The 13969-nt window shown below is 41.0% G+C and overlaps 3 protein-coding genes across 3 annotated transcripts; all 3 read left to right on the top strand.

The window, feature by feature from the left end:
* Window positions 1-208: 208 nt before the first annotated feature.
* On the top strand, window positions 209-649 carry LOC135226721 (zinc finger BED domain-containing protein 5-like). Its single transcript, XM_064266429.1, has one exon. The coding sequence runs from the start codon at window positions 209-211 to the stop codon at window positions 647-649; it is 441 nt and encodes a 146-aa protein (XP_064122499.1).
* Window positions 650-652: 3 nt separating this feature from the next.
* On the top strand, window positions 653-1108 carry LOC135226720 (protein FAM200C-like). The gene is made up of 2 exons (XM_064266428.1): window positions 653-766; window positions 908-1108. Exons 1-2 carry the CDS (start codon window positions 653-655, stop codon window positions 1106-1108), a joined length of 315 nt encoding a protein of 104 aa, XP_064122498.1.
* Window positions 1109-1151: 43 nt separating this feature from the next.
* On the top strand, window positions 1152-1784 carry LOC135226719 (zinc finger BED domain-containing protein 5-like). Its single transcript, XM_064266427.1, has one exon. It carries the CDS (start codon window positions 1152-1154, stop codon window positions 1782-1784), a length of 633 nt encoding a protein of 210 aa, XP_064122497.1.
* The last annotated feature ends 12185 nt before the right edge of the window (window positions 1785-13969 follow it).

Here is a 13969-nt window from a genome sequence, read left to right as displayed (position 1 = left end):
GTTCGACTTAGGTAGGGACTACCTACATGTAACCCCTGACCTCCCTTGGACCTCTGGTATGTCTTCTCCCAGGTGCGGGGGAGCGGGACAGTGATCTTGGTCTAGGTTTTCAACCTGTGGGCCATGGCGGGTTCTGAGGGGGGCCATGACACGAGCATCTTTAAAATAATATTTAAAAGTGAAAAATCTAGAAATAATGAAGCACAAAATGAGAAATAATGAAGAAGCACAACATGTCCTCTTCCATTTTTCCAGGGTTTCTTCAATCTCTTGGTACATGTTCAATGGAAAGACATCTAAAAGAAGTTTCTGTGAGGAATATATACAAGCTGGGTTTACTTCATTTATTGATAAGGGTGTGGTAAAGGGTCAGTGTGTTTTGTGCCAGAAAGTACTTGGTAATGATTCCTTGAGGCCCTCAAAACTGAAAAACCATCTTGACAAGACTCATCATGAACATTCTGGTAAAGACGCGAATTTCTTCAAACGTCATGAATGGAGCTTGAAACGAATGAAACTGGACTCAAGTGGGGCATTTCAGACGCAAAGTAGGAAAGTACTCAAGGCTTCATATGAGGTATCACTTGAAATACCTAAACAGAAAAAACCTCATACCACTGGCGAAACTCTTATAAAACCTTGTTCTTAAAAGATGGTTAACCTTGTTTCGGGGGGTGATAGTGAGAAAAATATTCAGCAAATATCACTTTCTGACAACACAGTATCAAGACGCATTGAAGAAATGTCTATTGATATAAAAGAACAAGTGATCAGGGAGATAAAAGATGCTGGCTAATTTGCTCTGCAATTAGATGAGTCCACTGATGTTTCATGTTATTCAGAACTTCTTGTATTTACTAGATACGTTCATGAGGGAAAATTTAAAGAGTAATTTCTTTTCTGTCAGCCACTTGAAACTACCAACAAAGCTGAAGATATAATGAAAGAGGTACCAAACTATTTCAGTGAGTTAGGACTATCATGGAAGAATGTGTGTGCAGTGTGTACTGACGGGGCACCTGCCATGTTAGGTCCAAAATCGGGTTTTGTGTCGAGAGTTAAAGAGATTGCTCCTGGGGTTACAGTGACTCATTGCACTTGCATCTAGAACCCTCCCTAGGGAACTCCAAGCCATCTTGGACAACGCTATAATGATAGTCAATTATGTAAAATCTATGCCTGTGAGCACTCGTCTTTTCAAACAGTTGTGCAAAGATTTAGATTCCGAGCATCAACTGCTTTTCTACACTAAAGTTCGATGGCTATCCAAGGGCAATGTCCTGAACAGAGATTTTGAACTTAGAGAAGAGCTAGAGATGTTTTTGGATATGCAAGATAAGGAGCCTATTTTTAATGATCCACTTTGGGAACCACGTTTAGCCTATTTAGCTGACATATTTGACCAGCTTAACAAACTTAATCTAAAGCTTCAGGGTAAGGACACAACAGTGATTCACTTTGTTAACACATTGCGTGCTTTTGTTACCAAGATGAAGAACTGGTCTAGGAAAGTTAGCTCTGGTAATTTTGCTATGTTTGAGAAGCTTTGTGAAGTGACTGAAGGAAGAGAAGAAGAAACAGAATCTTGCCTCCAAAATGAAATAATCAGTCACCTTCATAATTTGTGCCAAGAATTTTCCAGGTACTTTCCTGATCTTGAAGAAATAGATCGGTCATTTGTGAGAAACCCTTTTAATGCTGAACCAGATATTATAATTCCTGAGTCTGACCAAGATAAATTTCTAGAAATTAAATTTGATTCAAGTAACAAGGATTTTTTTTAAAGAACATTCTATACAGGAATTCTGGTCACAAGCAAGTGTATCATATCCTAGAGTTGGGAAGCTTGGGCTAAAAGTCTTTCTACCTTTTGCTTCTACTTACCTGTGTGAATCCGGGGTTTTTTCCTTATTACGAATAAAAACAAAAACAAGAAATCGCTTCGAGGTGGAGCATGATATGAGATGTGCATTATCTACAACTGTCCCACAAACTGATAACCTTTTAGTTAAAAAGCAAGCACAACCATCACACTAGCTACTAAATCTATGCAGTATTTTATAGGCCAACAATAACGTACAATTATTTTTATTTCTATAATTGTTGTAAAAGTGTAAATTTAGTTTTTATTACAATACAAATAGACAAATTTTATTTCCAATAAATGCACGCCAGTGCTCAAAGTCATAAGTAAAAAAGTGGAATTTTAGTCTTTATTTCAATGTCCAAAATTTATTTAGAATACTGTTAAATGCAGGCTAGTGCTTATTTTCTTAAGTGAAAAAGTATTTTGAGTTATTATTACAATCCATAAAATTTAATTACGCAAATACTGGAAAGTGTTTAATATCATAAGTGAATACATGTCCTTTGAGTTTCGATTACAACATATATGAGTTATTAACAGTGAATAAACGCCAACATTTTCTTCCAGTAATGAAAATGTAAACTAATGAAGTGCTCTAAAGAAATAATTCTGTAAATGATAATGTAAAACTAATAAAAGTGTTCTAAAAAAACTTTAATAAAATTCGATTATTTTTTACACATTTTTGAAGGGCATTGGGCCACGAGTACTTAGGAATGCCAAAAATGGACCATGGGCACAAAAAGGTTGAAAAACACTGGTCTAGGAGAACCGAGGGACGAGTAGCCGCCTCCTCCACTGCACAACACTTCACTGTTACATTGATAATTCGTGGTAATCGAAATAAAAGCTGGCAAAGGCATGGGAAGGAAGCGATGGAGCCAGGTGCAGGAGTAAATGACAAAGATCGGAGGAATAATAGGAGAGAATTGGCGTTAGGTTTGGGAGGCCAAGGGAGTCGGCAGGTGACAGACGGGAGGCGAGAGGCGAAATGCTGGCGCCTCTGGTAATCTCGGTTACTGATTACTTTCATGGAAATAATCGATAAGTAATCAATTACTAACTCTATACGGAATTCTGGCATCTACGCCTGAAACATTCATAATGCATGAATACATTAGCCTTTCATATACTCAGACAAGCATTTAAAAACAACGGAAATGTATGCATAGCTCCAAAATAATAATAATTCAATATTAATAAGTCGTTCTCGCAATAAGTATCCAAGCCAGTTGGACTCTAGTAATGTAAAAATACTGCTTTTATTCCCCAATTAGTGATAAACGAATGAAACCAATATTATTTACAAATATATGTGAAATGGCATCTCATGTATTCAGATGTATATATATTTTAAAATAACGTAAACCTTTAATATATATATATATATATAATATATATTATTTATTTTATATAAGGCATATATATAGATATATTATATATATATATATATACATATAATATATATAAGTATATATTATATATTATAATAATATATCTCACCAAACGTTTTCATATTAAAGTCTCAAAGCAAATTCGACTCTAATATAAAAGAAAATTTACGAATAACCAATTATTCAAAAAGAAACCCTTATAAAAATGATCAGGAATGAAAGTAATCGCTATCAGTAACCGATTATGTGCCCCGCTAATTGACTCGAGGCTATTGAGTAAGAAGCGAAACGTTCACAATTGCTTGACTCCAGGAAATACCTCCGTACGCCGAGGCCATGTAAGCCTTCTCTCCCAAAGCCCCGTAACCAAATATTAACATAATTCTCTCCTTAATACTTTCAATTCCACACTTCCAATCTCTGCAAAGTAAAGTGATGAGCGTCGGAAACACGATAAACAAAACAAAATGTATTGGCCTAATGCAAATGTAACTATATTTCCCGGCGGCTTGTGACTCTAATAGCCTATGGCTGGCAAACAAAATCACAAATGCCAGGTATAACCTATAGGAATTATGTAACCTTCACAAATTACTTTTAAAGGTAATTATAAGCCGGCAACTTGCACGTAGCCTAATCTCGGAAGAATGGAATACCTTTCACGAATCATTTTAAGGTAATTATTTGCCAGTGTCAGGCTAAAGACCAATGGCCAGTAAACAAAATCCAAACACAAAAGCTTGGCCTAAGCCCGGTAAGTAAAATATATATGCAAAAGTATTAGGCCTAATTGAATGGAGTTACATTCAAGGACTATTCCCGGAGAATATAAATATCCGGCTTGATGATAATCTGAATGAAATAAAGGACAAAACTCATCCTGCTCGAAGGCTACGAATGCGTTCTGGTAGTTGTGTAACACTGGATGTTTAGTCAAGCGCGGCAAGAAACAGAAAGACGTGGATCCTAGTATTGCCGTTGGGGGACAGCACTGTATATCTACACTGAACAATCGAAGCGCTACCCACGAAATTTGAATTAGGCTATCATTTGGAACTATAGCTATATAATTACTGGCTAAGTCTCATAAACAAAACTGATGAATCCAAAAATTAGACAGTCTGACTTATGATTGTTGCTTGTAAACCATGTCAAAGTAGCACTGCAGCATCTTTTAAACTCAAACAGTTCTACATTGAAAGGAATAAAAGACTTCCTGTACTGTGAGGTAGCCCAATAGTATGGGCTGTATGGCATTTGAATAGAATGTGGTTGCTCATGTTCTGCAAACCAAGTTGTAAGCATCAGTTCTTAGGGTGCAGTCTCAAGCTCCCTGTTGAAAGACAGGCTATGGAAGATGGCCAAACTTGATATGTTGTGGCAGTGTTCTAAATCACAATTGCCAAAGTGCAGAGAAGAGAAAACAATACTTCTAAGTGGAAGCTTTAAACAAGTTCTACGAACAATGTTCATTAATGTCTTACTTGGCGAGCCTGTGTAACAAAGTATCCCTAAAAATACCATCCTACATCAAATATACATAAAACTATTATCGTATCACTGTATCAATGATTTAAATGATATTCTTAATACCATTTCAAAATAAACCTTTAATATTTTATGGTTAAAAATATACATACGTAGCCTACTGCATGACTTCGTTACCTGTGCAAAAATAATCCAGTCCCTCATAAGTATCCACCCATGCACATTTTCTTTCATACAGTTACTATTCACCACCCCATTTTCTTTTTACAAGGGAAACATTTGTATGTACATAAATCAAAAGAGAGAGAGAGAAAAAAATTGTATACATACTAGTACAATATACGTAAATAGGTTACTCACCAGTGATGAATGTTGATTAAATATGATAATGAACTAACTGTGCAGTCTGATGAATGGCAATGCAGATGACTGCATGGCTAAGCAGAGGACCCATCATCACTTTCAGGAGGAGCTTCAGGAGGCACTTCTTCAGGCGATTCAAGAGGCACTTCTTCAGACAATTTGGGAGGCACTACTTCATTGGTTTCAGGAGGCTCTGGAGGGTCCGTCTTCGTACCTGTGATGAACATGGTGATTGGCAGCTGGTGTCGTTGCTTCTTCATGGTGGTGAGGGCTTGATTATAGGATCCCCAAGTTGAAGCAAACTCCTGGGTATCCTTCATGGGACAGGTGTTACAAAGTCAGGCCCTCCTCCTCCTCCTCCTCCTCCTCCTTTCTTGAACCTGGAGAGTCTTCTTCCTTTCTGGCAGATTTCATCAGGTCTTCTAAATCCTGGTCTGTCAGGGGTTTGGAATGGACATCAATGAGGGTGCCGACTTCATCCTTGGTGATACCATCAAACCTTCGCCACCATGAATCCTCACCAACTGGACTGCCTTATTAATAGCTAAATGTTGAATTTCCTGAAGAGAGGGACCCATATAATTATGCACACAATCCAGCACAACTTACTCTAGCATGCATTCAGGGTCTCTTTCTTCATGTCCCTCAGCGACCAGTCAATGATGGACAGACACGTGGCAATGTTGAATTTACGCCAATTCCTTGAAGGCATGGATCATGCCCAGGTCCATAGACTGGAGGAGAGTGGTGTTAGCAGGGAGGAACTCTACCTGGACTCCCATGTAATAAAGATCAAGAGGGTAGCCACCAGCATTGTTGATAATTAGAAACACCTTGAAGTCCAAGTTGCCCAGGTGTTGCCTAACTTGAGGAATGAAGCTCTGATGGAACAAGTACTCCGTAAGGACTTTGGTGATTCAAGCCTTGGGACTGTGCATTCAAAACACAGAGAGCAATGCCTTGTCCTTATTCTTGAGTGTCCTGGGGTTTGCAGCCTTGTAAATGAGGCCTGGTTTGAGTATAAAGCCAGTCGCATTCCCACATATTAGGAGAGTAACCGTCCTTCTGTGCCTTGAATCCGGAGGCTTTAGCTCCGTCCTTCATTAAGTGGGAGGGTATCTTTTTCAAGAACAGGCCAGTCTCGTCCATATTGAACACCTGCTCTGGATAGAATCCTTCCTCCAAAAGAATCTTCTTGAAGGTCTCGGGATATTTTGTGACCACCTGTTATGAACCGAGAGAGGTCCGCTTCAGGTTCGATATGAAATAAAAAAAAAAAAAATTCAACACCAACAGGTGAAGCTGGGGATATGAATATAGAAAGAAACACTAACACAACAAAGGTTTATTTACAAGCTTACTAACAAAGATAAACGCAGAATGGTGTCTCCTATTTACATAAAAAAAAGGTAGAATCTTACACTGCATGAACTGGGGGAACAGTGAGGTAATGAAAGTACTTGCCGACCAGTTTTGCAACTCGAAGCGATGGCTTCACAAAAGGAGAACTCTAATTGTAGACACCTTCTTGCCTCCCTATTGCTGAAAATAATGTCTACTCTTGATGCTTGAAGGGCAGGAACTCCCAAAAACCTCTAGCAGAACGTTTCTTCTCTGAGGTCTTGCTCAACCTCGAAATAGCACGGTCGTCCACTCCTGAAGACAACTTGACCAGAATTCGACCAATTCTCGAGCGCCTTTTTCTCTCTGATCCTTCGTCGGTTCCTTTGTCTTTTATCTCTCTCGGATGATCTCTGATCTCTGCTGTTGAGCTCTCACTGATCTGATCCGTGACTCTTACTAATGATCTCTTACTCTGTGACTAATTGATGATCTCTGCTTTCTCCTACTTCGTTCGTCGTATTTATACGGCATTCTTGGGGCGGGACCTACGGCGAGTGTCACAGACTCCCGAGATTACCGGAACGATTTAGAAGTTTCTCGACGAGGTATTGCATCAGAAATCGCTGCGTTTCTCACGCCACATCGGTGCCTGTCAAGTTCCATAACACTCCTGCCAATTCTAGAACCATCATGAGAACAGGCACCTCCAACACATGCGCGAATGCCTCCATCCTGTAGAACTTCTCGAAGTTGCGTTTTCCTTTCCTTTAACACGTAATTCTTTGCTATGAAGCGATTACCATTACACCGCCTCTTTGTCTGCCGATGCTGCTTCCCCATGTAGGGAAATTTAGGTGGAACCGCTGCTGGAACCGGTTAAACTGTCCGTATCATTTCGTCTGGGTACTGCTCTAATGGGCCCCATACACTAAACGATTATATGAACGATTGTCTGAATGATTATCTGTGTCGTTCGCAAAAACATTGTGTACGGGCTTGTCTGAAGGCAAAAGTGGGCTGAGTTTCATGCCTGAACAATCTCAGTGGGAATCTGTCAAGACCAGGTTGCTGGCTTGTGACTTAAGTCTGTCATACACAGGTCGTTCAATGTATGTGTTTATCTGCCAATATAATGCTATCACGCACGTCTCTTCTAGAGATGATGCCATGTCTTCCCGAGACAAAATCTTTGTTCAGACTGAAATCGTTGCAGAGATCGTTCATACTGTGAATAGTGTGTGTGTGTGTGTGTGTGTCAATAACAACAATCGTTCAGTGTATAGTGCCCTTAAGAGGATATCACAGTGTCATAGGAACTGTTTATCCATGGAAAGCTGGCTTGGGTGAAACATCTTTTAAGAAAAATAAATTATGTTAATGAAGAATTGCTGTTTACATTAAATCTTTTTTTTATCATAAGAAATGCATCTAGTCACAAAAATATTCTTAATATAAATGCATGAAAATATGTAATACAGAGGAAAACATAAGTACCCTACTATTCCTGTTGTCTTACATATTTTAGATATGTTCTGCTTACTTATATCATCTTAAGACAATTTATGTAAATATGTATATTTGAAAATCACCTTAAAATAAAACATTTCATAAAATGTACAGTATGCGCAGAATAACAATGTTTGTATATGTATATGCAATTTCTACCCAGTTGACCCAATACATTTCAGTGTTCTCTCGTTTGTGTGTATTTTGCACATACGGTATATACTACTATGGACTAAGAATATTCTTTGAAATCATCCACTAAAATGTCCTCTAAACATTCTGCTTCTCCTAAGGATTCTGGCAAAGAGCCTAAGAATCAGAGGCCCTTACAGTTAATGACAAATGAGGAGAAAGTAGACATGATTATTATGTTAAGAGTGAGCAAAAGTCATGGAGAAGTTGCAGCCTATTATGGTGCGACTGAATGTGCAGTCACCTGCATTGAGAACGAGTATGTACAGGGTAAAATACCTTGAGAGGTCATTCATGGAGAACTTGCCACCCTATTTACTATCCCATCAATGGACCATGATTTTGAGGAATTTCATGGTCTTTGCAAATTGATCAGGAAAGTCAGCAGATACAGACAATGGTAAAGGCATAGGACAAGAATGAAGAAAGGGCCACAAATTTTACTAATACTGTTAATGATCTAAAGAAGCCCTATCATACCATGTTTGTGAAAATGTACAAGTACTTCAACATGATGCATTCTCCCGAAACCCTGTTGAAGCACCTCCTGAAGGTGAAGAGGCACCCTCAGAAGAGATGTACCTAACTAACTTTGATGTGCAGTCTATCTTCATCACTCATTGGACTGCACAACTAATATTATTACTATTATATAATATTTAAAGTCACATATTTTACAGTAAATAATATGAAAATACAGCATACTGTTTTACGAAAAAAATTCGCATCCGCCAATAGTGGGGACATAAATAATATTCCACAGAAAACCCCGCCAATGAGCGAGTCCTCCCACGAATAATTTTTAGATAGGTTCCACAAAAATCCGCAAATACGTGCGTCTGTGAATCTTGAGAACACAAAGACGGGGTTTACTGTATATGGTTACCCACTGGGAGCCTACTTGTTTTTAGTTTCTTTATATAAAATGAATAAAAGTACTAAGGGCAAAGCGCATTAAAAATTTAATGCTAGCATTTATAACTTTAACAGTTACTTTTGTGAGTAAAGATAAATCGCTGCATGAAGCAAGAAGAGAATATAAATTCCAGAAATTGGGGTTTCTTGTACAAAGTGTGTGCAATACCAAGAGACAAATTAAGAACTCCTTTATAAAGGATGAACAGAAATGTGAATTGACTGTGGAAGAAATTTTTGGTAAGGCAATAAAGAAGCAATCCATTTTCTTTCTGAACCTCATAAAGTGTGCTTAGGGAGCATTTTTAATGGCTTGGTTTTCAAAATCCATCATCACGAGGGGGGAAACAAACATTAAAAACAGCCTGTCAGACTACTTGTATGAAACACCTGATATGTCTTAGAAACATTTGTAGTAACTGCTTGATTTTCAAATATGAGGGCTTTCTACTTGTACACTTGCCTAGCATTTCTATTACAGCCTAGCCTTTTATTACATACATGTACCATTAAAAGATCTCATCTCAGTAAAAAAGGAAAAAAATGGAGAGAGAGAGAGAGAGAGAGAGAGAGAGAGAGAGAGAGAGAGGAATTGCATAAAAACCATTAGTCGTTGACCATTACATGGCACCGCTCCCCTCCCCTGTCACATTACTTGACATATTTGACAGCTTCTGAGTTCCAAGCTTCTAGGGAGTTAAAGGGATAAGGAAATGGATACAAACAAAGACGAAGGAAAGACTTTTCATTTGAAATTAGTTATATTATTATTATTATTATTTCTCTCATCTCAGTAAGAAAGATGAGTCATTGTTACTTAAGTGAAATGGAAAGGTTATTTTTATTTCATTAAAATTCTATCACATACAAATTTTTTTTTTTTTGTGTTTTTTTTTTTGTTGAAGAGGGTTTTGGTTTTTTTTTTTTTTTTTAGAGTTTGTTTTTTTGGGGATTTTTTTTTTTTTTTTTTTGTGTTTTTTTTTTTTTTGTTTGTAATTCAACGTTATATTATTCTTATTATTATTATTATTATTATTATTTTATTTTGGCAGGAGACCATCTTTCAAACAAGTTTTATTGAAAGATATTGCTGCATCAGCTGCATTCAACTTGTAAATAGTCTTCTCTATTTTTCTAACAATAGCTTTCTCTCTGCTACTACAACTGGCGAGTATTGCGCCAATATTACTCATCAGGAGGAGTCAATTTCGGGGATATTGCTTGAAATTTATTTATTTGTCACAGTACATGAACAAATAAAATATACAAGTCGATCTAGTGGCCAACGTTTCTCTCGGTATCATCCGAGCATGATCACGGCAGTGGATCGGAGTAGACTGTAGGTGTTGTCAAGATCTACTCAATATATAGCGGCAGGTCAGCAGGGGGTCAACCGCGAGCTGCATTTTCATTGGCTGGTGGCGCAATGCGCTCCAGCTATTGGTTGAAAGAAGTTTTCTTCAAGACGCTTCTCGTCGTTGAAGGTTGCGCTGTTGCAGCCTAGCTGATCGTCGAGGCTGGGGCAAGACTTCCCTGGGCGCTGTGTCACGACGGCTCGCGTTGTCATTGGCTGATGGGCTGCTTGTCTCATCTGGTATTCTTTGATCGGAGTGTCGTTCGGTCTGGTATTATTTGTGCTATTATTTATGCACATAGGTCTCCTTAGGTTGGTGGGGAGGAAGAGCACTTCCTGTGTCGTATTCAATGAGGGCTTCTCTTGTTGTATGAGGAGTGCCTCGAGCAGTCGCAAACGCCGTTGGTCAGGAGCCCTCCCTATTATCTTAATATTCTTGATAATACCGTCGCGGGAGATGGCTTCCTGGTGTGCTGTCATGGTATGGTTTTTAATTGCCCCTTCTTGTGCGTGGCAAGAAATCCTCTTGGACAGTTTCATAGTAGTCATACCAACGTAAGAGCCGGGACATCCACGGACGGGGCATGAGAATTGGTAGACTACATTCGAATGTTTCAAGAGGTCTCTTGCTGGGGGGTCGGGTTGTTCTTCATGATAAGTCGCGGGTACGTCGATTTTGGTAATAAATCACGAGTTCGAGTTCTTTGTCGACTTCGGTGGGGGTCACATTTTCTTTGATGATTTTTCTCAATGCATCTTCGTCCTCACGGTGACGTGCGTGCATTCTGGCTTTGTAAAACAGCTTGATCTTCTCATGGGGGTGGGGCTGCGGTCTCTCACTCTCGCTATACCACCGATCCAACGCTGTTTGGACTTCTTTATTAATAAGTCGATTCGGATACCCGTTATTAACGAGTACCTGAGTGACTCGGTCGAGTTCTTTGTGAGTGTCCTGCCAGGAAGAACAGTGCGTGAGGGCCCTCCGAATGTAGGCCCTGACTGTGGTGTTCTTGAACCGTGCAGGACATTCGCTGTCACCATTCAGGCAAAGTCCTAAGTTTGTTTTCTTTGTATATACCGAAGTTTTTAGACCATCGTCGGTCTTGGAGACGAGGACGTCGAGAAGGGGAGCCGGCCTTCGTTGCTGAATTCGACGTATAATTCAGCGAACTGCACTGCTGGAACATGCGCCGGACAGCTTCAACCTCTTCCTCATTCTCGGCATGTACAAAGATATCGTCGATATATCTGGCGTATTTACGGGGTTTTCCTATATTGGAGAAAACTCTCTCTTCCACAGTACCCATATAAAAATTGGCGAATAGGACACCGAGAGGGGAACCCATCGCGACTCCGTCTTTTTGTCGGAACATCTGGCCTTTGTGGGTGGAGAAAGGGGCCTTCTTCGTACATATCTCGAGGAGTGCCTGCAGGGATACTTCTGGGATGTTTAGCTGGGGTGTAGAGGGGTCCCTGTAGATGCGGTCCATAATGATATCGATGGTCTCGTCGACTGGAACGTTTGTGAAAAGCGATTCTACGTCCAAGGAGGCGATAGTTCCTGTTCCTGGGGAGTCTCTGATTTCTTCGAGGAATTCCGTAGAGGAGCGCAGGCTATATCGGCTTGGTACGTAGGGCGTCAAGATTTGATTAAGGCGCTTGGCCAGTCCATACGTTGGGGCGGGTGTCTGGCTGATGATGGGGCGGAGAGGGTTTCCATTTTTGTGTGTTTTAACGTTGCCGTACAGATAACCAAGTGTGTAATCTCCGATGATGGGCGGGAGTGTCACGGCATTGGTGGCTGCGTTGACACTGCTAATGATGTCCATTGGCTTCTTTTTTATTTCGTCTGTAGGGTTTTTAGTAAGGCGCTCGAACTTGGTACTGTCAGACAAGATGGCATCCAGCTTCTGGTGGTACTCCGCCGTCTTGATCAGTACGAAGGCTGCTGTCTTGTCTGCGCGGCGCACAGTTATGTCTTCTCGTTGACGTAGGGCCTTCGCTGCTTCTTTCATATCATGGGAGAGGATACCACTATTGTATGTGCCGCGTTCCGTGAGGGCTTCTGCAAGCAGGAGGGGCTGCATGACCCTTCAGCACGCTACGAGAACAACACGAGGAGCTTCCGGACATCCCTCCTTCAGCGTCAACTGAGAGCGAAGACAGACGAGCGCCGTGCCCTGCGAGACGAGGTCGTGAAACTGCGAGAGGAATGGGCAACCTTACAGCAGAGTAGAGCAAGACACCCAGGGAACGATGAAGAAGCCGTCCGTCCCAGCACCAGCGATGGAGATGAGATCGAACCCGAACATCCTGATGGAGAAGACGACGACGACAACCAGAACGAAGACCTACCAAATCTACAAGACTTGAAGTTACCCAGCATAACATAGAAGATATGCCTCGCCCACCACCTCCAAAGACAAGGATATTGAAGAAACGCGTTGCGGGACATCACTCGGAAACTCATTTCTCTCAATGGGGGCAAGCTTCGGATGCCGCAACGGACAGAAGGGTACATCAATCTAACAGATTATGATCCTACACCTGACCAGGATGAACTGCTACGGTTAGGCCTGAACTGCCACATTATCTCCAAACCGAAACCCCTGGAGAAAAGACTAGAAGTTGAGTTGCTGCTTGATTCGATACAACAATATGAAAGCCGCAATCTCGTCAGCACTACCGACTCCTTGCAGCCCCTCCTGCTTGCAGAAGCCCTCACGGAACGCGGCACATACAATAGTGGTATCCTCTCCCATGATATGAAAGAAGCAGCGAAGGCCCTATGTCAACGAGAAGACATAACTGTGCGCCGCGCAGACAAAGACAGGCAGCCTTCGTACTGATCAAGACGGCGGAGTACCACCAGAAGCTGGATGCCATCTTGTCTGACAGTACCAAGTTCGAGCGCCTACTAAAAACAAAACCCTACAGACGAAATAAAAAAGAAAGCCAATGACATCATTAGCAGTGTCAACGCAGCCCCACCCAATGCCCGTGCACCTCCGCCCATCATCGGAGATTACACACTTGGTTATCTGTACGGCAACGTTAAAACACACAAAAATGGAAACCCTCTCCGCCCCATCATCAGCCAGACAGACACCCGCCCCAACGTATGGACTGGCCAAGCGCCTTAATCAAAATCTTGACGCCCTACGTACCAAGCCGATATAGCCTGCGCTCCTCTTCGGAATTCCTCGAAGAAATCAGAGACTCCCCAGGAACAGGAACTATCGCCTCCTTGGACGTAGAATCGCTTTTCACAAACGTTCCAGTCGACGAGACCATCGATATCATTATGGACCGCATCTACAGGGACCCCTCTACAGAGCTAAACATCCCAGAAGTATCCCTGCGGGCACTCCTCGAGATATGTACGAAGAAGGCCCCACCCTTTCTCCACAAAGGCCAGATGTTCCGACAAAAAGACGGAGTCGCGATGGGTTCCCCTCTCGGTGTCCTATTCGCCAATTTTTATATGGGTACTGTGGAAGAGAGAGTTTTTCTCCAATATAGGAAAACCCCGTAAATACGCCAGAT

The sequence above is a fragment of the Macrobrachium nipponense genome, chromosome 15 (genome assembly GCF_015104395.2).
Source record: "Macrobrachium nipponense isolate FS-2020 chromosome 15, ASM1510439v2, whole genome shotgun sequence".
Classification (NCBI taxonomy): domain Eukaryota; kingdom Metazoa; phylum Arthropoda; class Malacostraca; order Decapoda; family Palaemonidae; genus Macrobrachium; species Macrobrachium nipponense.
This window is presented reverse-complemented; position numbering and strand designations above follow the sequence as displayed.

Bases quoted from the DNA above. Each gene is read 5' to 3' on its own strand.
- LOC135226720 (XM_064266428.1), top strand. From the start codon at position 653: ATGGTTAACCTTGTTTCGGGGGGTGATAGTGAGAAAAATATTCAGCAA. The intron at 767-907 runs GTGATCAGGGAG...CTTTTCTGTCAG, and splicing joins CTATTGATATAAAAGAACAA to CCACTTGAAACTACCAACAA.
- LOC135226721 (XM_064266429.1), top strand. From the start codon at position 209: ATGAGAAATAATGAAGAAGCACAACATGTCCTCTTCCATTTTTCCAGG.
- LOC135226719 (XM_064266427.1), top strand. From the start codon at position 1,152: ATGATAGTCAATTATGTAAAATCTATGCCTGTGAGCACTCGTCTTTTC.